The 26,171-nt window shown below is 38.1% G+C and overlaps 1 protein-coding gene across 1 annotated transcript in view; it reads left to right on the plus strand.

Moving 5' to 3' along the window:
- The window catches only part of LOC137640089 (glycogen debranching enzyme), a 225,451-nt gene extending 199,803 nt beyond the window's left edge, over nt 1–25,648 (plus strand). The window contains 2 exon segments of the mRNA XM_068372548.1: nt 6,242–6,478; nt 23,302–25,648. Coding sequence (XP_068228649.1) covers nt 6,242–6,478; nt 23,302–24,969 — 1,905 coding nt within the window. The 3' untranslated portion in view covers nt 24,970–25,648.
- Nucleotides 25,649–26,171: the final 523 nt, after the last annotated feature.

Below are 26,171 nucleotides of genomic sequence, written 5' to 3' on the forward strand. Positions count from 1 at the left end.
GCAACGGGATTCATTTTCCCAGGGACGTATTGGAGGGTGCAATTGTATTCAGCCACGGCGGAGAGATGTCGGCGTTGCCGGGCAGACCAGGTGCCAGACTGTCGAGTAAAGGCGTGCACCAGAGGCATGTGGTCTGTGCGAATGACGAAGGGCGTACCTTCTAAGAAATGGCGAAAGTGATGGACAGCCAAGTGCACCGCCAGCAATTCTCGATCGAAGGTAGAATAACCCGATTCTGCCTTGGACAGTTTTCTGCTGAAGAAGGCCAATGGGCGGGGCGAGCCGTTGACCACCTGCTCGAGTACTGCACCAATAGCGACGTCGCTAGCATCGGTGGAGAGAAGGAGAGGGGCATGTGGGTAGGAAAAGTGAGAGCCGCAGCAGTTGATAGGGCCTTCTTTGCATTGCAGAAGGCTGCATCTTGAAGGGGACCCCACTTCAGGTCCTTCGGCTTGCCCTTGAGGAAGGCGTAGAGGGGAGCAAGAGTGGTGGCAATGGCTGGCAGAAAACGGTGATAATAGTTGATCATGCCCAAGAATTCCTGCAGAGCTTTGACAGTCGAGGACACAGGGAAGTTCTGAACGGCTGTTACCTTCTCAGGGAGGGGGTGGACACCTTCAGGAGTGATGCGGTGCCCTAAAAACGACACTTCGTTGGCGCCAAAGGTACACTTGTCGTACCGGACTACAAGGCCCTTTTGTTGCAGGCGGTCGAGCACGATGCGCAGGTGACGGAGGTGTTCCTCTTTTGAGGAGGAGAACACAAGTATGTCGTCCACATAACATACACAGAAAGGGAGGTCCCCTAAGATGTCATCCATGAGACGTTGAAACGTGGCCCCAGCATTACGAAGGCCAAAACAGGAGTAATTGAAGGTGTATGTACCAAACGGAGTGGTGATGGCAGTCTTGGGGATGTCTTCTGGGTTCATAGGCACCTGATAATACCCCTTCAGGAGATCGAGCGTAGAGAAAACCTTTGCTTTGTGCAGGTAGGAGGTCACGTCGGCAATGTTTGGGAGGGGGTAGTGATCCGGTTCTGTTTGCATGTTCAGGCGCCTGTAATCCCCGCACGGAAGGAAGGAGCCGTCTTTCTTCAGAACGATGTGTAAGGGTGACGACCATGGGCTGGAGGCGTTTTGGCAAAGGCCCATTTCCTCCATTTCGGCGAACGTCTGTTTGGCGGCTGCCAATCGTTCCGGTGCCAGACGTCTGAATTTTGCGAAGACTGGGGGTACCGTCGTCTTGATATGGTGATAAATACCGTGCTTGGCAGGAACCGTGGGCGTTTGGCGAAGTTCTGGACGGAAAACTTCCGGGTACGACGTGAGGAGGTGGGCGTAGGCATCCGTGGGTGCGCTAATGTGGAGAGCGAGGTTAGAGGGGGCGGGTTGAAGAGGTGTCGACAAGTACGAGTCTGCGTTGACTAATCGTCGGTGGGCGACATCGACCAGAAGGTGGAAATGAGAGAGGAAATCCGCACCGAGGATTGGCATGGTGACGTCAGCAACGAGAAACTTCCAATTGAATTTACCGTTTCCGAACGATAATGTGAGGTTCTCGTAACCGTAGGTGGGTATCGCAGATCCGTTGGCAGCTACCAAGCGGACGTCGGCAGATATAGACAGACTACGTCGTGTCTTGAAGAGTTTCCTTGGCAAAAGAGAACGACAAGCACCCGTGTCTACCAAAAATCGCACGCCCGTTCCTGCATCCTGTAAAAAGAAAAGATTAGAAACACGGGAGGCCACCGCCACGAGCGATGGCCTACTTACACGTTTTTTGGCCACTGACAATCCTCGGCACATTTCTTCGCAGTTGCCCCGAATCTGAAGTGGTAGTAGCAAAACTGCGGCGGATGGGAGGTAGTAAGTGGCTGTAGAAGTCGTTTGTTGGGGCGCGAGCGATTGGTGGGTGGTGGGCGGCTTTGTCTCTGCTTCGGCACGTCACGGTGTGGGCGTGTATGTCCTACGGCATTCATGTCAGCTTCAGTTGACGTTGAATAGGCATCCTCTTCGTCAGGGGTGGAGGCGTTGATGGAGGTCTTGAAGTGGCTGTCCATAAGGGCGTCGGCTTTGGTCATCAAGTCCTTTATGGGTAAACTATCAACATCGGGTATGGCAGCGCGTATAGGTCCGGGTAAACGGCGTATCCAAAGGGCACGAAGTAGGTTCACCTCACGAGGAGAGCCGTCTGCGGCAGGTTGAAGGCGAGCGATACTGGTCATTTCCCTGAGGGCAAGCGAAGCCCTTTGGTCCCCCAACGGTTGTTGCGAGAGCTGAAAAAGCTTTGCTACTCGGGCGGCTGGCGACGGCGAGTACTGCTGCAGAAGGTATGTTTTGAGAGCGTCATACGCTATTGGCGTGTCTCCTTGTTCACAAAGCCAATCGGATATTTCCGGGAAGGTGTCCTCGGGTATCGCCGCGAGAACATAATCTGCTTTGGTGGTTGAGCGAGTCACGCCGTTGATGCGAAACTGGACTTCTGCGCGCTGAAACCAAGCAAATGCCTCTCCGCTGGCGAACGGTGAAAGTTTCAATGGGGCGGCCGCAGCGCCAACTGCTGTGGTAGAGTCCGTCATAGTACCAACGATGGAGGGGCGAGGGAGGTGGGGGTGGAAGGCAGTGGGAGAGAGTCGACTTCTGGGGTCACCAATGTGACGGTGCCGAGAGAGGGTTGAACTTAAAGGTAGGAAGCAATCAACTGAGTTGTTTATTAAGAAACACTCTCCTGTATATACAAAACCTCAAGGCAACAGGACATAACATGTTCGAAAGACAGATAATGTTACAGAGCAAAACCGGAGACATGATCATTCAGGTTCTTTATAGTGCGAGGGAAGAGCGCAGACACAAGCATAATATATACAAAATAATTATGTACAATTGTGTGACACACGGTTGGTACAAACCACAGCTATTCTTCCCCGAATAGAGTTAACCTTGTCTTGAAGGATATGGTGTAGGATTAGATACGTGGGAGAGCCGTTACAACTCCAATACCAGTGTGTTACTGTAAACATGTTTCGCTGGTTCACTATTCCTTCTTGTAGCCGCCATCGTGAGTTCATGCTTAGAGAGTTTTCAGCTTTGTTATTGAAGTTTTTGTGTACCACTATATATACAGTATATATATATATATATATATATATATATATATATATATATATATATATATATATATATATTTATATATATACATATATATATATATATATATATATATATATATATATATATATATATATATATATATATATATATACAGTATATATATTTATATATATATATATATATATATATATATATATATATATATATATATATATATATATATATATATATATATATATGATAAATTTTGCACTTTTCATATTCAAATAAGCCATGTATTTTGATACATTTATGTCTGGATTCTTTTACCGACCTCAGGATCAGAGCCCCAGGCAAAACCACTCAAAGACAATACTGTAGCTTCGTGGCTAAGTGGTAGGTCACTGTTGTTACAAGTTTTCTGGACCAGGGTTTGATTCCAGGACGGTCAGAATCTATTGTCTCTGAGTGATTTCCCCTGGGGCTCTGATCCCGAGTTCGGTAGGAGAATACAGACATTAATGTATGAAACTATATGGCTTATTTGAATATATATATATATATATATATATATATATATATATATATATTTATATATATACATATATACATACATATATATATATATATATATATATATATATGTATATATATATATATATATATATATATATATATATATATATATATATATATATATATATATAGATATAGATATATATATATATATATATATATATATATATATATATATATATATATATGTATATATATGTATGTATATATATATATATATATATATATATATATATATGTATATATATATGTATGTATATATATATATATATATATATATATATATATATATATATATATATATATAGATATAGATATATATATATATATATATATATATATATATATATATATATATATATATATGTATATATATGTATGTATATATATATATATATATATATATATATATATATATATATATATATATATGTATATATATATGTATGTGTATATATATATATATATATATATATATATATATATATATATATATATATATATATATATATTCTTACGAAGCTGGTCTAGTGTAGAGTAAATACAGTAGTTTATTCATAATTTTATTTATATTTCATTTGTGAATTGAAGAGATGATACCCAGTCCGTAAAATGAACTTCTCTAGTGTAGATTTAAGATTTACATGTAAATTACGTAAGACTTTCGTCGTGAATTTCATTGTATTCTTTATTCAAGTTAATTTATGTAAATTTACGTTATTTTTCAGAATTAACTTTTTATTTCACGTATGTTTGTTACGCAGTCTTACGAAGTCTATTTGGTAGTGTTGTGGGATTCGTGCGAGATATGAACAAGGGCTTAGGTAATGTTCTTTTATATTTTATGAGGTATTGCAATATGTTTGAGAGAGAATGCTGAGTAACATATGCCTTGGAAAATTCTCTACATGTGCTTTAGAAATGTCGCGAAGGCGTGGTGAGAGATTATCTTATTTTTATTTCGGGGATAAAATGTGAACGGAGCTAGCTGCCTGTGAGAGCCATCTGGCACGGCGTGAGTAGCGTTCGGGAGAGTAATACTTGGCAATTATGACGCCTTTTGCCGGCCCACTTGCACTTCCCAAATCTTGGGGAAGTTTCGGGAAGCAGTTAGATTTCATATAAAAAGTGACACCAAAGTTAGGTTACAGAGATAGAGATAGAGATTGCAGCCTGAAGCCACCCCTCTTCCCTCTCCCTCTCTCACGCAACTGAATGTATTGTTGTTGAAAGTGTTCAGTATGTTTAGAGTGTCCTCTCTTAAGTAAGACAAAACGGTGATTTGGAATTCATTTGCTGAAGGTAATCACGTGTTCCCTAGTTAGCAATTTGGTTTTCGTAAAGGCCTTGGAGCATGTGATGCCCTTCTTACAATCTCCAATGCTGTACAGAAATCTCTTGATTGTGGTCAGGAAGTTCATAAGTTTTATGGCTGCCTTTGACCGATTTAATCATGAAGCCTTTGTTTTCAAACTCAAACAGTTGGAAGTGGGTGCATCGTTTCTTAGCATCATTATTGAATTTTTAAGTAATAGATCGCAGAGTTGTTGTGATGGGCACCATAGTGAGTATAGGAGTGTGATAGCTGGTGTTCCTCAGGGTAGTGTTCTTGGCCCATTACTTTTCATACTATATACACATGATATGTGATTTGGCCTAGAAAACAAGCTTGTTGCATATGTAGATGATGCTACACTCTTCGCATCAATTCCATCTCCTAAATGTAGATCTGGGGTTGCTGAATCCCTTAATAGAGATCTAACTAAGATTAGTGCATGGTGCAAATTATGGCGTATGAAGTTGAATCCTAACGAAACTCAAAGTAAGATTGTAAGTAGGTCAAGGACAGTGGCTCCTCAACATCCAGATCTCAGTATTGATAATGTTTCTTTAAGTCTGTATGACGGTTTTAAAATTATAGAGGTGATTCTCGACAGCAAATTTACTTTTGAGAAACATGTCAGGACTGTGTTCTTTTCAATTACACAAAAGTTGGCTTGTTGAGAAAGTCTTTTAAGATTTTCAATGATCAATTTATTATCATTCTTATTATTAGTACTTGCTAAGCTACAACACTAGTTATAAAAGCAAGATGCTATAAGACCAAGGGCTCCAACAGGGAAAATAGCCCAGTGAGGAAAGGGAATAAGGAAATAAATAAATTATATGAGAAATAATGAACAATTAAAATATCTTAAAAATATGTAGCAATCTCAAGCAAGTATTTTTTTTTTCAAAATTTTTTGTCTTATTCTTTAAGAAATGGAATTCCCTATTCTTTTGCCCATCAATTATTTTTCTTGTTTTTATCTGTATGATGTAGAATAATACAATAAAGAGAATAGCTCTTTTTTTTTGTAAAAAAAAAAAAAAAAAAAAAAAAAAAAGCTTTATTCTTTGAATGAAATCTTGCGAGGTGGTATATCGTTTAGTGCATGCACAATATATTGGTCTACAGGATGACTGTTTGAGGTTGAAAAGTATTATTGTACTCTGGATAGATCATTGAATAATTTAAATACCCTTGCTCTATTTTGTATGTAAAGACTTTTCAATCCAGTTAAATTTTTACAGGAATGGTTGTGGCCAGTAGGTTGGCTACTACGCGCTCAACTTGCTATAGCATCAAAAGTTGGAGGTTATGAAGAGCTGGGAAGAACAATGAGCCATGTTAAATCTATTATTTCAAGACATTACACTCATTTGCTGACTGATCCGTGGCGCTCACTACCAGAATTGACAAATACTAATGGTGCGCACTGCAGTGGATCTAACCCAGCTCAAGCTTGGAGTACAGGATGTTTGCTTGAGGTAAGTCATTCAAGTATTTGAGTTGCCAAGCTCATGTAAAGTAATATATTCTTCTTCTGACAGTTTTGAAAGGAATGCAGTTCTGTCTTTGCTATGGCGATATATGTTGAACAAATAATTTTTAGGAAAATAGATGGCAATTCTCATTGGGGGTTTATGTTATCCATTGAAGCTTTGCCTTTGTTGGTAGATTTGCTTATTGAAACCTCTTGTATATTATTCATAATTACTTTCCCATACTCCTGATATTTTAGCTTTCCATATATTTTCACTGTTCCTCTCATTCATATCAAATAAAGTAATAATTTTGAAAATAAAAATGAATACCTACTTTGATGTGTGTCTGGTGAGAGTATTTTCATTGGCATCCTCTAAATTTCTCTAAAGATTGCAAAGGTTTGACAAAAGGGGCAACTTTTTGTGAATATTTGTTTTAAACCACCTACACAATGGAAAACAATCCTATATGGTCATCAGCCATTTCTCCTCGCTGTATAGCGCTGTCCAGACTTAACCTCATTCTTCGTAAGGTCAAGACTTGTGGGGTGGATGAATCTGGACATTTGGATAAATGGGTCAGGTTTGTATAGCTAGGAAAAATACAAATTGGTTAAAAAATTTATAGTTTGTTTCTTGGTGGATACAAACTTCTGAGCCATTTATATGAGGAGTCTACCTTATGTGTGAGGAATCTCCTTCATAGATGGGTATCTATCTAGCTCTTAATTAGCAATAAACCAATATATATATATATATATATATATATATATATATATATATATATATATATATATATATGTGTGTGTGTGTGTGTGTGTGTGTGTGTGTGTGTGTTTACTATTGAGGCCAATAGTTTCTGTCCACTTAGGGTGTAAGCTCCACACAACTACTCCATCGGGTAAACTATCAACAGGGTATTTCAAGCATTTTTTTTTTCGATATAAACGAACTTATACTCTCTCTCTCTCTCTCTCTCTCTCTCTCTCTCTCTCTCTCTCTCTCTCTCTCTCTCTCTCTCTCCCCAAATGATAGGAAGTGCCCGCTACCGAGGAAAGTACGGTAGGGCGGCTGGACGGCGTTTTTTTTTTTTTTTTTCTTAAACAGGAGTGCAGTGAAAGATCCGGTCTTCGGGATTGACCGGGATAGGTGATCAGGGCCGATACTAGACAGGAAGTGATATAATCGTTAATTCGTTAAGATATAAGGAGTAAGACTGTGAATTTACATATATATATATATATATATATATATATATATATATATATATATATATATATATATATATATATATATATATGTATATATAAATATGTGTGTGTTCGTGTATATATATATATATATATATATATATATATATATATATATATATGACTAGAGAGAGAGAGAGGTGTAGATGTGAGGATTTGCAATAAGAAGGGTCTTTTAGGACAAGTAACGAGATAATTCGTAGTTCTGTGTTTGTAGAATAAAAGTAAAATATCCAAAAAGATTGTTAAGACTTGAATTATAAAGTCAATCGTGTTTCCTATTGTAGAAAGAAACCCTGCTTGTGTCCCTGATAGTGCAATGGCCAACAGGCTATGAAAAAAAAAAATAAGGTATCACTATCATTTATTGACAGCATTTAAGATACTAAATGTATAGCTTAAAGTCGTTATAAGACATCCTTTTTTCTTATTCCTGCCACTGATATATACCTTATAACATTGATTATAGTAAAAGATGCAGCTGTAGAGTTGGTCAATAATATATATGGTAGCCAACTATATCATACATAACTATCCAATAGGCCTTTCACAATAAACCGCACGATAAATAATTACATAGCATGGAAATGTTACTGTTATTAACAGAATCATAGTTATTCTAATATGATTTCAGTAAAAAAAAATTGTGCAGTAAAATGAGGTATAAAATACGAGCTCATTCAAAATGCAATAGAAAATCATGTTGGCTGTGCTCAGTATTTTGGTATTTTTTTCAAGATTTGACCTTCTGTCTCTTGAATGCACTAATGTTCGATTTATGCAATTTGACTTAATCTCTATAACATTTAGTTCTTGATTTGCAGGATGAAAGTAAAGTATCCAAAAAAATGGTTAATTCTTTAGTTATGAAGTCAGTCATGCTTCCACCAGTAGTAACAAACTCTGTTTTCCCTAACAGCGCATGGGGGCTAAAGGCTATGAAAAACTTGGTACCATTATGATTCACAGACAGCATATAGGATACTAAATAGTAGTACTGAATTTTACCTCTTATGCAGTAATTACTTCCCTTCAATCCATCATTTTATATGTCAAAAAGGGAGGAGAGAAAGAGTGCAGAATTTTTCTTTTTGTGCAGTAAATACTTCCTTTCAACTGATATTAACTATCAACTATTCCATCTATTTATATGTCAAACACAGAGGAGAGAAAGAGTGCAGAACTTTTCTTTTTGTGGAGTAATTACTTCCCTTCAACATGATATTAACTATCACCCATTCCATCTATTTATATGTCAAACCCAGAAAAAAGAAAAAGTGCGGAATTTTTCTATTCGTGCAGTAAATACTTCCCTTCAACGTGATATTAACTATAAACTATTCCATCTATTTATATGTCAAACACAGAAGAGAGAAAGATGGCGGAATTTTTCTTTTTGTGCAGTTAATACTTCCATCAACGTGATATTAACTATCAACTATTCCATCTATTTATATGTCAAACACAAATGAAAGAAGGAGGGTGGAATTTTTCTTTTTGTGCAGTAATTACTTCCATTCACCGTGAAATTAACTATCAACTATTCCATCTATTTATATGTCAAACAGAGAAGAGGGAAAGAGTACGGAATTTTTCTTTTCGTGCAGTAAATACTTCCATTCAACGTGATATTAACTATCAACTATTCCATCTATTTATATGTCAAACACAAATGAAAGAAAGAGTTTGGAATTTTTCTTTTTTTGCAGTAAATACTTCCCTTCAACGTGATATTAACTATCAACTATTCCATCTATTTATATGTCAAACAAAAAAGAAAGAAAGAGTGCGGAATTTTTCTTCTTGTGTAGTAAATACTTCCCTTCAACGTGATATTAGCTATCAACTAATCATCTATTTATATGTCAAACACAGAAGAGAGAATAAATGCGTTTTTTTTTTTTTTTTTTTTTTTTTTTTTTTTTTGCGCAGTAATTACTTCCCTTCTACATGATATTAAATATCAACTAATCCATCTATTTATATGTCAAACACAGAAGAGAGAAAGAATGCGGAATTTTTCCTGTGCTCTAATCACTTCCCTTAAACTTGATATCAACTCTTAACTAATCCATATCTTTCTATGTCAAACATCGAGAGAGAGAGAGAGAGAGAGAGAGAGAGAGAGAGAGAGAGAGAGAGAGAGAGAGAGAGAGCGGAGTACAAGGGTGAGCTGTGTCCAAGGGCCTTTTTGCTTTCGTCCACTGAACAATAAGGAGAAGGTCGGGTCTTTTAGTTGTCCGAAATCACAGATCACTGCCAAAAAATTTTCCCCAAAAGGGAATCATGGCGGGGATTCGTGATCCACGAGTAGGATACAGTAAACCAATTTGACAGGCACTGATAAAAAATATTTATAGACTGCTTTTTAATAATAATAATAATAATAATAATAATAATAGTAATAATAATAATAATAATAATAATAATAATAATCCCACCAAAGACAATATACAGCAATCATGATATTTTGTCTGGTTCACAACTAGAGCGAGATGTTAGATCTCTTGAAAGATGGGTATGTGTATAAAGTCACCATTATCATCATCATCATCATCATCTCCTCCTCCTACGCCTATTGATGCAAAAGACCTTGGTTTGATTTCATCAGTCGTCTCCATCTTGAGCTTTTAATTCAAAACTTCTCCACTCATCATCTACTTCAGGCCTCATTGCCCTCAGCCATGTAGGCCTTGATCTTCGAACTCTTCTAGTGCCTTGTGAAGCCTAGTGCCTTGTGGACCCCAGTTAAACACTGGGTGAACTAATCTCTCTTGGGGAGTGTGAAGAGCATGCGCAAACCATCCTGATCTATATATCACCATGATCTCATCCACATATAGCACTTGAGTACTCTTTCTTATAGTTTCATTTTCAATTCTGTCCCGCCATTTAACTCCTAATATTCTTCTGAGGGCTTTGTTCTCACATCTACTATATTTGTTGGAGATTGTTTTATTGCCATACCACAACTCAGGTCCATACAGTAATACAGATCTCACTAAACTGATATATAGCCTGATTTAAATATGTAATTTCAGGCTTTTTGATTAACAATTTTACTTAATCTGTTTTGGTTTTTTCAATCTGTCACTAAATCCAATTCTAATGACCCTGTATTTAAGGACCCTGTATTGGACATCATAGTTCTTTAATACTTAAATGATTCTATTTAATAAATCCTTTCTCATTCCAGGGATATTTCATCTTCCATTGCATATTCTGTTCTCATCTCTGTCTTTCTTCTATTTATCGTGAGCCCAACCTCATGTAATATTTCATGCATTCTGGTAAGCAGGTATTGCAAATCCTGTGGTGTTCTACTGATAAGGACAACATCATTAGCATACTCTAGGTCAGCTAATTTCATATTACCAATCCAGTTCAATCCTTCTTCACCATCTCCAACTGTTCTACGTATTACAAAATCCATGAGGAAGATAAACAACATCGGCGACAGCACATTCCCTTAGAGTACTTCGCTGCTCACTGGAAATTCATTTGATAGGACTCCTACATTAACTTTGCACTTGCTATGCTCATGAAAAGACTTGATAAAATTTACATATTTAAGAGGAATTCTATAATACCACAGGACTCTCATACAAAATTGGTCGGTGCACACTATCAAAGGCTTTTTCATAGTCCACAAATACCATCAAAAGTGGGTTTCTATATTCTACGCATTGCTGTACAATATGTCTCAAAATAAAAATTTGGTCAGTACAACTTCTACCTTTTCATCAATTTTTCTCTCTAGTCTCTTTAGAATAAGCATACTATATATTTTCATGACAACAGACATAAGTTTGATGCCTCTGAAATTATCGTAATGTCAGGCCTCCTTTTTTGTCATTCCATCATGTACCAAGGAGCACTTATTTTGTATAGCAAAACTAGACTGATCAGTTTTTTCTCTTATTACATGTGTTTATTTTCTTTCTTATGATTTGTTACTCTCTTTCTTTACTTAGATCTATACAAAATTTACTTCTTACCATACTATAGTCGCTTGATTTGAACTTGTTTAACATTGTTACATCTTTACCTAAATTAGCTTTTTTACTGCGAATAATATGTATTTCTTTTTCCGTTTTTCCGTTTGGGCTTTTCCATGTCCAATTTCCATATTCCTTTAAAAAAAAAAAAGTGCTGATTTTAAAATTGTTTATTTTAGCAAATTCTACAAGCATGTCTCCTCTGTCATTTCTTGAGTTTGCTGCTGATTCTCCTTTCTTCTTTTGGCCTACTTTATCATCGAAATCTCAAAATAAGTGTAAATTGGGTCTTTTAGTTTTTCAAAGATATCTCCATATCTTCATGAAAAAAATTCTATTTCTTTTACTGTATGAGATGCTATTGTTGCTTTCATTTGAATGATATTCAGCTTATATATCTTATTTAGTTGGATGTTCATTCCTGCAACTCGATCACTGATATATATATATATATATATATATATATATATATATATATATATATATATATATATATATATATGTATATATACATATATATATATATATATATATATATATATATATATATGTGTGTGTGTGTGTGTGTGTGTGTGTGAGTGTATAGTGATTTGGCATACAAAAACTAATTACAGTAATTGCCCTGTTGTTTTTAAAACTCAATCTTACTGAAATAGTTTATTTTTCAAGTGTTTTGCTTTTGTTAGCGATAATGTTTTTAATAGTTTCATAGTTCATTTATGCCAGTTACCTACATCCTTTTCAATACAAATCGCCATTACTGCATCTATATTCTCAGCACTAAGAGATGTTTGTAGGTAATTCTTAACATAGAAACTAGCGTTCACACTCGACCTGTGTTAATGATATTGCAACTACATACCGGTATGTAATACCAATGATGTGAAATGCATCTGCGAGTAAATTATACTCTCTTAGGGTTATAGAAATACAAGCCACAAAATTCTGACCCTCCTCAATGTAGTAACAACTAAATTATTTATTTCTGCTTCTTCCTCTAAATCTTGTATGTCTTGTGTATTCTTCAGGCAACTTAAATCTAGTTTTTTTTTTTTTTTTTTTTTTTTTTTTTTTGTGTAGAAAACTTAAGCTAAACTCACTCTTCATAATGACAAGGACATTCTTCTTTTTTAAGATATTCATGGATAAAACGTATAAGGAAAACTATTGCAAAATATTCAAATCCTTACGAAAGACTTAGATGCGGTTACAGATTGAATAATGTGAATCAGGATATTTATCATACCTGATCTTCACTAATGGCAGAAAGTTCTAGAATTGTATCTTTTCTTGTCCTTTAAGACCTTTTTTCTTATCAATTTCAGTAATACAGATGGTAAATAATCAGAGAGAGAGAGAGAGAGAGAGAGAGAGAGAATAATTTCGTTTATATCGAAAAATGCTTGAACTGCCCTGTTGATAGTTTACGCGATGGAGTTGTACCGTCAGGCCAGGCGCCAGCATTAAACTGCCCTCCAGAAAGGTAGCAGTTGTAGTCCGGAACTTTTACCCGGAGTGGACAAAAACTATTGGCCGCTATATATATATATATATATATATATATATATATATATATATATATATATATATATATATATATATATATATATAATATATATATATATATCTTCGTGGCTACGTGGTAAGTTCAATATCATACAAGTATCCTGGCTCAGGGTTCGAAACCCGGCCGTTCAGATACTATAGTCTTTGAGTGATTTCGCCTGGGGTTGTGATCCCGAGGTCGTTGAGAGAATCCAGACTTTAATGTATTAAAATATATGGCTTATTTGAAATATGAAAAACACGTTTAAATATGCAAGATTTATCATATATATATATATATATATATATATATATATATATATATATATATATATATATAAACTGTTCGTATATGTCATTCAAAACTGGCTTGTAAAGAGGCAAGGTCAATATGTCAGCCTCAAATCACTAGTCAATGACCTGACAAGGGTAAATATTCTGGTATGAAAGATATCTATAACAAATAAAAATTGATCCTATTAATACTTTGTCATAAACAAAGGGAGTTTGATTATCTTTTCCTGCATAAATTTTCCTTCAGTGAGGTTACTCCCAGTTAAGGGAATGATGAAGAAGGAAGTGAAGAAAACCAGGCATTCCACTTTCACGCCCTTTATGCAGAAAATAATTGATAATGTGATAATAGGTTGATTCTCCTGCAAAAGTTTGTCCTAGATTATTTGTGGTGCTGCAACAACAGGCCCCATGGAAAAAGTATCCAACAATCTATGAGTATAGTCCCTTAAATAGTGGGCCTATTCCAGACAATGGCGCTAAGGACTTGAGCCACTGAGTGGTTGTTGCAGAATGCTAAGGTTGCAGCAAGACCACGGATACCATGAGTTCTATGAGGGCTCTCTGGCTGTGTTTCTCCTGAGGACCTATAGGCTCTAAGGATAATTCTACACAACAAAAAGGAGATTGTGTTCTTTGAGATCTTTTTGGTGCATCCTGTGCTCAAGAATCGATTGGAGATTTTCGGTCGAAAGGGAAACAGTCCTCTTAACATATCTCTGGACTGCTCTTACAGGACAGACTAACAGGTTATCTGGATCATCATGAGATAGTTAGAGTCAAATATGGTGTTGTTAACGGCTGGGTTCTGAGTCTTAGCCACAAACTCTGGATTGTAGAAAAAAGGCATTTCCACCTCTTGGGGTGTGATATTTGGAAAGACAAGCCATGCAGTTTGCTCCCTCTTTTTGCTGAAGCCAGGGCTAAGAGGAAGACAGTCTTTAGGGTCAGATCTCGGTCTGAGGCCTTATTCAAGGGCTCGTAAGAGATCATAAGACCTTTATGACACTTCAAGTTGCGGGTTTAAGTTCCCGAGTTGGGCTAGTCTGTTCAAAACTTCTGATAAGAGCTGAAAGTTCCGAGGAAGAGAAATTGATTTCCTCAAATTCTAAGGCATGGCTCAAGATGGAGCGATAATCTTTAACTGTTGTGACTGAGAAAAACTTCTCTTTTCTTAGGAACACAAGAAAATCTGCAATTAGGGGAATAGTCCCCTTGAGTAGAGGAATATTCCCCCTATGACACCAACCACAGAAAATTGATCCCTTTGCCGGATAGACCACTGAGGAAGACAGTATCTTGAAAGCCGTTTTGCAGTCGGTCTCAAAAAGCCCCTCTTTTGGAGGTGTTGGATAACCTTCAACCATGAAAAGACAGCAGTGAACTGTGTCGTGGAACTTCTTGACATGTGGTTGACTCAGTATTTTTGGCCAAGCTGAAATTTCCCTTCCAACCTCAATGAGCTTTAAGAGGTCTGGATACCACATCATTATTCTTACGTTTGCAAACTGACTTAATTGTTCAGGACTTGATAGTTCAGGCAGAACTTGGGACAGGCTTAGAAGGCTGACCCCGTCCCATTGGTGTTGAAATGCGTCTTCCAGTTCCACAGCTAGATCCATAATTGGAGAGCAATACGCCAGGAGTTTGTTGTTTAGGTGAGTGGCAAACATGTCCAGGGTCGGGGAACCCCACAAAGTCAAAAGACTCTTCGCCACTTGAGGAAGCAAAGACCATTCTGAACCAGCTGTCATTCCCAGTTAACTCAGATTGGTTTCTGAAAGAAAGACTCCATTTGTGTGATCCCAATGGTGTATTCCCACTGCCAGCTGACATAGCAGATGGAATACTGAGCTTCCTTGCTTGTTGATGTAGGTCACTACTGTGGAGTTGTCGCTCGCCAACACCACAGAGTGGCCTTTGAGGGTCTCTGAAAAGTGGAGTAATGCTAGATATGCCATTTTCATCTCTAGGTAGTTGATGTGAAAGGTCTTGTCCTCCTTTGACCATATACCTGAAATCTGATATCTCTAAATATGGGCTCTCCATCCTTGGCAAGAGTCATCTGAAAAAAGGTGGGACTTGTAGTGGGCTTCCGGCTAGCAAGTTCTCCTTTATCTTACTTCTTGGGGCACTTCCACTAAGGCTGCAGGAGGGTCTGCTGTCTGGGGCCACTGGCCCTTTAGAGCCCTCTGCAGCAAGCAAATGTGCATCCTTCCAAAAGGAACTAACTGCTCTAGGGAGGTGAGATGTCCCAGGAGTCTCTGCCAAGATTGAGCTGGAAGAGATTCCCTATCGAGAAAGGGAGCTACCACTTGTCTGAATATCTGTAACCTGTCTAGAGATGGAAAGGCTTTGGCTTTGACCAAATCTATGCCCATGATTAGGTATCTCAGATGTTGCTGTGTGACGAGGCTGAACTTCTCGAGATTCAGCTGGATTCCCAACTCCTTGCTGAGGTCGAGCAGGAGATCCCTGTGACTTAGCAGCTAAGATCTTAATTCAGCCAAGAGAAACCAGTGGTCCAAGTACCTCAAAAGTCTGATATCCATTGTGTGAACCCAAGCTGAGACCAAGGCAGACTCGAGTAAAGACTCGTGGTGCTTTGGACAGGCTGAAGCATTACCTTGAAGTGAAGATCTTGTCCCTGACAGAGGATCTGAGATACTTTCTAGACTTGGAATGGATGGGGATCTGAAAGTAAGCATCTTTCAGGTCTATAGTCAACAAATAGTCGTTCTTCCTGATGGCCTGAACAATGGTGCCTGGGGTCTAATTCTTGAAGCTCATTTTGAGCACAAATTGGTTCAAGTGGGAGAAGTCTGTGACAGGTCTCCAGCCCCCTGAAAGCTTCTCTACCAAGAAAAGATTGCTGAAAAAGCCTGGGGACCTTCTCTACGGTCCCTTTGGCTAGCATATAAGACACTTCCAGATAAAGGAGGTCTTTTCTTAAAAAAAAAATATATCTTTTTTTCTCACTATGAATGAAGGTAAAGATTTTGAAATTGAATTATCATTACAGTATTTAATTATCACCTGCTTGAATAATTTTCTATTAGAAGAATTGTTATTTCAATGAAGAAAAATAAAGAAATTAGAATTTATATAGAATTTATTCTACAGTAATTGGTAACTTCCTTATTTATTATCAAAAATATTGCACTTATTTAAAGAAATCATTTTTAGAATTACCATCACATGATATCAAATATGTTTAATTATACTAAACTCTAATTTTGATTTTTTTAGTATGGAGCACCACGGTCAAACATGAAATGAAATTTTATTTACTGGTAGCCAGTTCAGTAAGCTCATTAATCAATCAAAGCTGACAAACTTTTTTGTGGCCACTAGTTCATACTGTAGTGTTATTTAACAAATTGAAAAGGAATGAAAAGTACAGTTCAGTTTAATATATTTCATGTAATTAGTTAATGCTATGTTTGAAGAGATTTCTTTTAAAAAGAAGGTAAATTTTTTCTATTAAAGGTTTAAAGGTCGCTCATGAATGGCAAAGGCAAGGGACAGTGACATTGCCCTAGCAAGCAGGACAATGCTCTAGAGACTGACCATATATTATATGATCAGCGCCCAAGCCCCCTCTCCACCCAAGCTAGGATCAGGGAGGGCCAGGCCATGGCTGCTAATGACTCAACAGATAGACCTATAGGCTCCCCCAAACCCCCAACCTTAGCTCACAAGGATGGTAAGGTTGCAGACACTAAAGGCACTAACGAGGCTGAGCGGGACTGGAATCACCGTCCGGCAAACACCAGGCAGAGTTTACCAATCAGACCACAACAATAAGGGGGAAAACATTTCTTTATAAAACAAACAAATTTATGTAAGCTAAATATAGAATAGGCCATATGTTTCTCTGAAGAGCTTGAATACTACAGTACAGCTCTCAGAGACGAGAAAGCATATCCATGTTTCATGTAGTAAATTCGTCTGAACAGTACAAAATCCGCATTAAATAGAATGATCTCACATAAAATATTGTGGGAAATACTGATGAAAGGAAATAAGGAATAAGGATAATACTCAATAGGAAAGGGTTTAATGAACAATAAAAATGTGTGAATAACAGAAATGAAAAGCAAACAGTAAAGAAGGAAGACTGTGGACTAAAGTCATGTTTTTTTTCATTCTAGTTATTTCAAATAAAATGCTTGTAATTTACTATGCAGGAAGGAATCACATATTATTAAGTTGATATAATACGCTGAAAACAATTAGATAAAAATGATGAAAGGAAGGAAAATACATTGAATGGATAATAGATTGAAATTTAATGTAAATAGAGGGTAGAGGGAAATCTTGTGAAAGTAAAATTAATCAGAACTAAATTATATGTATCATTAAACTTAATAATAGAATTGAATAGATAAATCTTAAGGATTTAGGATTGAGAAGAGAATAGACTGAAATTTAGTGGTACAGTACAGTAAATTATTTAGTATTATAGGTGATTTAGGAGTTTTTTAAGGAAATGATGTAAAAATACAAGTTTGTACAATACTTTATTATACAATTATTGTATTAAAACCTATAATACAATTAGTAGACTATTTAAAACAGAAATAGGAATGAATGGCGATTGTGACACGGTTCCGGTATGCCCTGCTGCATGCTCTGGTCGCCGGATGACCGCAGAGGTAGCAGCAGTAGGGGATTAGGCATTATGAAGCTTCATCTGTGGTGGATAATGGGGGAGGGTGGGCTGTGGCACCCTAGCAATACCAGCCGAACTTGGTTGAGTCCCTTGTCAGGCTGGGAGGAACGTGGAGAGAAAAGGTCCCCTTTTTTCATTTGTTTTGATGTCGGCTACCCCCCTCTCCCCCCCAAATTAGGGGAAGTGCCTTGGTATATGTATGTATATATGTATTATTTGTGGTGTTAGGCAACTGCAAGGACACCAATTATATGCAGATTTTCACTCTTTGCAGATGTCTCTGTAGCCTATCCCCCACGAAATAAGAAGGCTGACTGTGATGATTTTTTTAGATTTGTTAGTTTTTGGTGAAATCCAACACATTTCAGGGATTGCCATAAAATTCAGGACCGTGGTATGCCAGAAAAACTCAGCATAAAGTGAATTCACGAAAAGTGGAAGACGACTGTACTACTGTACTTGTCACTGGCGACTGAATTTACCAGTGATTACATTTCTTTTGCTTAGAATAAATCTTCTTGGCAGCTCCATTGCATTGTTTAGTGGCCAAGAGTATGTCTGCTTTGTCAACTCACAGAGCTGATGTGAAACAGTACCTCTTAGTTTGTTGACTTACGCCACTATGGTGGTAGTGTCATTAATCAGACACTGTTAGAATGCTTGCAGTGCTAGGAGTGCTGCCTTCATCTCCAGCAGGGTGATGTGAAGGCTTTTCTCTTCTTTATACCAGCATCCTGAGGCAGTCTGGTGCCTCAGATGTGTGTCCCATCCCTCCTTCAATGCATCTGTTAACAGCAGCATTTCCAGGAGACACTCCAACGGAGTCACCTGGATGAGGTTCTCGTCTTTTAGCCACCAGACCAAGTTGTTCCGAACTTCCTGGTCTACTGGAACAAGCTGGAGAGGGGCATCACTGGTTGATGGTGACCTGTGTCTCTTTAGGCACCACTTGTTGAACAAGCTTCTCCAAAGACAAGATATGTCCTAATAACTTGCCACTTTGGTTAAGAAAAGGTTGCACTTTTCCCGAGTCTGCTGATACGATTGCATGGTGGAAAGGCTCTTGCTGCTGTCGTATCTACCAGCACCCCCAGATATTCCATTCTCTGCTGAGGTGTGAGACTGGACTTTTCGTGATTTACCAGGATTTCCAGATTGTGGTAAAAGAAGAGAAACTTGTCCTGATGTTGAAGAAATTGTTTACAAGAAGAGAACAGGATCAGCCATCATCCAGGTATCTTAGGAGACATATGCTGTTGACATGTACTCAAGCCGAGATGAGTGTGAACTCTCAAGAGAACACTTGGGGGATAGTAGACAGTCTGAAGCACCGAATTTTAAACTGAAATACCTTTACCACGAGGACGAAGCAAAAGAACTATGCAGACGACTGATGGATTGTTATCTGAAAATAGGCGTCTTTCAGGGCCAGAAACATCATGAAGTCATTTATCTTGATGACAGCACACGAGGTGCTTGTTGTCTCCATCTTAAACAGAGTCTTCAGTGCAAATTTGTTCAAGTGGGAGAAGTTGATGACCAGCCTCCAGCCCCAAGTTGACTTCTCCACAACAAATAGGTGGCTGTAGAAGCCTGAAAAATTATCCCATATGATCTGCAGTGCACCCTTGTTCAGAATTTTCCTCATTTCTGCTTGAAGGACAAGATTCTTTTCTGAAGTCCGGAGCTAAAGTGTAAACACCATCAGAATTCTAGTGAGGGGAGGACGAGAGCCAGTGAACAGGAGGCGGTATCCATCTTGACGGATGTTTACCATCTTTTCCTTACCCTATGATAGTACTACTTTGCCGTCCTGCTTGACAGACATCTCCCAGACACATGGCAGTTGCACAAGGGGGCTGATGGCTGTAGCATCCTCTGGTTCCTCTCCTGGCCCTTCCTTATCTGACCTGTTCAGACCAGGGTGGCTTAAGGGCAGGCATTAAACCTTAAGGAGCGCCAAAGAACCAATCAATGGAGGTCTTCCACCTTTCTCTAGAACTTTGGTTGCCTCCCCTATGTTTTTAACTTCCCTGATTAGAAACCTTCATAAAAGTTGATTCAGTTTCAGGCTTTTCTGCCTCTGCCAGTGATGGCCCTGAATTGAGAGTTGAAGGGTCTATTGTGTCCTTGAATTCTTACTTCCTCAGAAGGGGAGAGAACTCAACTCACCCTGGACAGTGGTCTCAGGGTTTCTCTTTCCTTTCCGGTTCTAAGGCAGAATCTGGGAGATATTCTCAGCATATCGAAGAAGTTACTAAAGGGCTTGCTTTCTACTTAGTCTTAGAGGTGCCCTTTTTTCCCCCACAAAAACCTGTACCACTGAAGAGCTCACAGGATAACTTCAAGAACACCTGTGGCTGTCTATTTGAAGAGGTTGAGGAGCCTCTGTGGTGTGCTCAAGGAGACCTTTTATATGCCTTTCATAGCTGAGAAGACAAGTTTCTCTTCCTTGCGGAGGATACATATTGGGGAGATGGACATCTCCTAGCTGGAATGTTGAAATGCCGTTTTATGTCCCTGTTAATCGAGGAGTACCCAAGAATACCAGACAAAGTACAGAAGTAAACACCCTAACTTTCCATGGGCTCAAATCCTGTCTTGTACTGAGTGACTATCGAAGGTTTTCCTAACAAACTTTCCCATGTGGGACGATCGCATGAGGACTGGTCATGTGAAGCCCTAGTATGGGATGGCCTAACACTAGGAAAACGAGCTTGCGGCTTAATGGACCAAATCTGGTAAGACCTAGAACCTAGAGACAGCAAAATGACCTCTCCAAAGGCATGTGAGCGAATGATGATCTCCCTGCGTGTGGGTCAAGCACGTGGGGAACTAGCTCATGGTGTCCTAGATAGCAGGGTTCTGGTACGTAGAGATTCCATATGTAAGAACCCAGCACGTGGGGATCCAGCATGTAGTGTTCTGATTTGTGGAGAACTAGTTCATAGAGATCCAGTGTCTGGACATTGCACGTGAGGATTAAGTATGTAGGGTTCTAATTTGTGGAGATTCCATGCAAGTGGAACCAGTGTGCAGGAATCCAGTGCATGAGGATCCTGCTTGTTGGTTTCTGGCTTGGGAGGGCTCAGAGCGGGAAGACCTAACGTGTAGGAGTCCAGCGTATGGGGATTTAACATTTGAGGATAGAGCATGTGAAGAACTAGCACATTGTCATAAAATGACACACTTAATTTATCTTTTCATTAAAAGAAAAGTTAATATCTTTATCATTAATTCTATTATTGTAAGTTATTGACTAATGATCACTCATTTAGTTTTCAATTGTAAATAATAATTTCGCCCATATTTCACAAATGGGACAAAATTTCCCATGCTTGATTCCTGCCTTAATGCGTGGGTGGCATCCCCTTCACTTCTTAGCATAGATAACATTCAGAATGGACGTCCAGAAACCACTCCGAGTTTGATCCTTTTTTATCATAGTGAACAATATTGGCGATCAATACCATACCCATTTCACATCACTTCCTGTGCCTTCCTGAAGACATCGAACTCTCTGAGTATCTTATATAAGTTGTTAATTTGCATGTTTGGCGAAATATGTATGGGGAGTTATATAGAACGCTAGGTTAGCTCTTGTCTCTTTGTGTTTGGTGAGTACCAGCGAGAATTAAGGTAAACGTAAGTTGATTTCTTTAATTTGTAATTTCATTCCAGTGCCTAAAATTCCTACCTTTGTTGTTTTCTTAGAGAGAAAATTATGAACTGTGGATCACAGTTTTGGGGGCTCTTGGAGATTATGATTTCACCACACACATCAAGTATTGAAAGTATAAGGTCTCTGTGCATTAATCTTTAGCTTCAGGAGATCTAGCTCATGGATTTGCTGTCTGTAGGAGTTATGCGTGTGGAGACCCTACATGTAGGGATTTCTTGTGTGAGTCACTTGCACATAGAGATCTAGCATTGGGAGACCTGGTGCGTGGGTACTTAGGGTAAGAAGCTCTACTGTCTTTAGCCTCCCTAGTGGGTGATGGTACGCTCCCAGGTGTTCACAGGGGTGATCGTGTGCATAATGGAAAGTGTATGCATGGAGGGGCGACCTTTTTCATAAGGATGTAGCATAAGGCTGAAAAGATGAAGACACACAGGGCTCATGCCCCCTGCAAAAATTACACAAAGAATTGAGATCTACATCGGTCTTGCTCATAAACCTGCTGCCCTTGTTGCCAAGTATACTTGAACAGGAGCGCATGCCTATACATGAATTCTCAATAATCAGTCAACCACAATCACTTGAAAAAGAGGAAAAAAAAAGAATGAGTTATAAAAGACAGCCAGGCTTTGTCAGCACTGAGAATAAGTCTGCTGAATTCAAAGTGGCTTCTTGGTGTGTGGGCACGAAGCATGGTGGGGACCACCAGTAACGACCGACAACTCTTAAAAAATTCTAGCAGCAGGGTTCTAGCTTTGCTGAAATCATACTCCTATTAGAGAACGAAGATTTATATTCATGTTTTGAATAAATAATGAATAGTATGGAAATAAAGAGAAAAATCAATACTTCAGAAATTTACTGTAACCATCTTTGACAAGTGAAGAAACCCCAAAAAGAACTTGGCATAACTTTAAGCAGTAAAGACATGAGAATAAAAAGAAAGCCTATTGACAGGTCCAAGTGCACGTTTTATACCTTAAGCTTCTCTTGCCCTCTGTCTACAAGAGATAAGAAAAGTCTGAGAATTATAAAAATAAAAATGAAAAAAAAAAATATGAAAAATTACTCAATGTGATAAATGGGTTGTTACCAAGCAGTTTTAAAAATCTTTATATTTAGTAAATACAGTATAAATTATTACCTATTGATACATTAATTATGGGGCTGATTTTTGTTGGAAATCTTTTATCACTTGAAAGGAATATGAAAACGTAGGTGTAATAGCATCTCTATGGTAGATATAGTACTCAGTAGCCCTCTGGTTATTGGTAGTTAAAACTTTGCATATACAAAACCAGTTTGTTTACTAATGTTATGGGTATTTTCTATTATAATTAATTATATATTAAACCATCCATGCTTTTAATGATACAATTTTGCAGGTGTTATGGGAAATGGATCATATAGAAAAGGGTTTGAGGCGCTCTAGCATGACCGGCATGTGAAGAGATCCGGGCTACGCCACCATCCGTGCACTAGACACAACACTTCAACACCAGATGCCCACACATGCACAACATGCACCCTCACATCTGTGCCAAACACATCAAGCCAGTGATTCATGGCTTCATATTAACCCAACATGCACCAGTTCTACCACCACCACACAATTCATATCTGACAGCAGCAGCGACAGCAGCAGCAGGCATCATCGACGGTCGAGTCTCCCTGAAGACCATCCATCGTCTAGTATGCCTGACCCGGCATGTACAACTCTGCAGCAGCCAACTCCACAGACTAGCAGGATTGTTATTACTACAAAGGATGTGGATCCCTTCTGTTCATTTGTTAAAGAAGTGGATGTAGGTAACACAGTTATTTGTTATATACCTCGTAATGTTGTGTTCAGTGAACCTCCAAACTTCTTTAGTATTGCTAATAATGTTGTCCATGTTAAGTGTACCCAAACTGATGTCAACTTTTCTATGGCTCTTCTGTGTAAGCCACAGCAGCTTCCAGAAAATTGTCTCGCTGTTTGGACAGTAGATGATCGAGTTAGACGACATGCGATGTGGAGTAGCCCGGAGTATGTGTATTCGAAAAATGAAGAGCCCCAGATGAGTATGAAAGCTCCCTGGTTCTTGGGAAAAAGCATGACCCGTGAACGAATAAAGGGTCGCTTAGCACATCCCTCTGTGCGTGGACCTGTTAGTTTTTCTGGCCCTGCCTATGAAGTGTCAAGATCAGGATCTAAAAAGTACCAGGGACGAGTGCCTTCTATTGTGGCCCTCCTTACTAGCCATGCAAAGAGTCACCATAAATTAGTTCAAAAGAGCATTAAGCCTGAAAATACTACAATGATGCCAAAGATCTTCCAAGCTAATCATTCTGGGACAGAGAAGGAATTCTGGCAGCATAAAAGGTTTGCACCTGTTTCACAAGAAATTCATAAAGCCTGGAGTAAAAAGAGTGAGCAATCACAAATAGATGCATCAGCATCTATTAAAGGACAACCTTGTGAGGAATCTACAATCAATCCCTTTGTACAAAAGCTTGAAAGTATTAATAAGGGAAAGAAATTTGGTTTTAGTTATCATTTAGATCCTCCAACCACAACGTGCCAAGTGAATCGTCCATCCGTTCTAAACTTGCCACCCCCTCCACAGATGCCTTTACCGCCTGTCCCGGAAGTTCATGATCCTGCAGTACCGGGACATTCATCTTGGAATGATCATTTCACTAAAAGATCATCATCATCATCATCGTCAGGAGCTTGGAGAGATTTACCTCGCGTGATAGGTATTTCAAAGTCGATTGATATATGCAAACCACTTGCGTACAAGGCACACAGACTTTCCGAGTCGGTAACGTTTGTAAATCCTTACACCAAAAGAGCAGAAACTGAGCCGTCGTATACCGAGGAAAGTAAAGCTACTGAGGCCATCTTGACCCCACACTCAGAAAGGCAAAGGAGAGAATCTACTTGTCTATTCATACCAGAGGAAGTTGTCAAGCCCCATCACATAAACAGACAGAAACTTTCTGCGGTGTTAGTTTTGACTGGGTTTGTTCTGGCTCTTCTCATTTTCTATTTAGTCTATTTTCTTTAGCCTTGTTTATTTAAATGTTTGTATTATTTGTTTTATTCCTCGTAATTTTATTGCTTTTATATCCTGAATCCATGTAGAAACAAAATCAAAGCTGTTGTGCTGGAGCTTTAGTAGAGACATTGTTGTAGTTTACTTGATGCCATATACCTCAATTTGTATCTTATTTTAAAGAAACAATAATACATGAAACTGTCAATAAACCCTTTTTATTCTTTGCACTGAATTTCAATGATTGCAGTATTACTAAAAAAAATTCTAAAGTTATTAAATTCATTAAAGTCTATATCAAAAGAAATTCACCCCTTATAAAGATAATGCACATAACTGCATGTTGTACAGTATTACTATGTTATATCCAAATCTTATTCAAAGATTAGTAAAATATCAAAAGGGCATAAACTATGACAGTAAAGGTAGCAGAAATAAAACTTGTACACTTTTTTAAATATTTCGCTATAATAGCATTAGTCATAGTTAAAATATGGGTGTTGCTAGTGTGTGTCAACATTAGTATGCTACCGACTCAGTGTGTTAACTGTACTGTACTGTTATCAAAATTGTGTTTTGCTTTACACATTGGGATGGTAATTTTTGTTATTCATAGGTTAATATAATTTTTTTTAAATGTTTATATATTTTCGTGAAATGTAGGTCAATAAACATTTTGGTTGGAGATACAGTATTTTGTCTTATTACCTCATAAAATAATGAAAAAACATTCCTCACCATATTGGTAATTCTTCTCACCAGAACTACTATATTGAAATGAAATAATTGTACAGCACTAAGAGAATTGTTGAAACAGAATAGGACTATGATATGAATGTGGAATTGAATTAGTGGAGATGCATGGTGTCCAAAAGCAGGAAAAAGGTTTACAATTCTAAGACTGAGATGGTTTGGATTGCGTGTAAAAGTGGGAAGATAATGTTAGTGTCAAGTTGATTATTTCAATACTTTACTGGGGTTCAACTGGCTCTATCGGCAAAGTTCTCCCCTTTTGACACATCATTAAAAAATTAAGATATCCCCACTCTACCCAACTCAAACAGCCTTCCCTAAGGCTTTTATTGTTGCAAACACAATCTGTGTTGTTCCCTGGTAAATAATCTTGTTGGGTGTAAGCGTCATTCTCAAAGAATCAATTGTAAAAACCTGGGGATGAATCCAAGTCTTTTATTACTTGCCTCTCCAGTAACCAT

Source organism: Palaemon carinicauda, chromosome 4, assembly GCF_036898095.1.
Source record: "Palaemon carinicauda isolate YSFRI2023 chromosome 4, ASM3689809v2, whole genome shotgun sequence".
Classification (NCBI taxonomy): domain Eukaryota; kingdom Metazoa; phylum Arthropoda; class Malacostraca; order Decapoda; family Palaemonidae; genus Palaemon; species Palaemon carinicauda.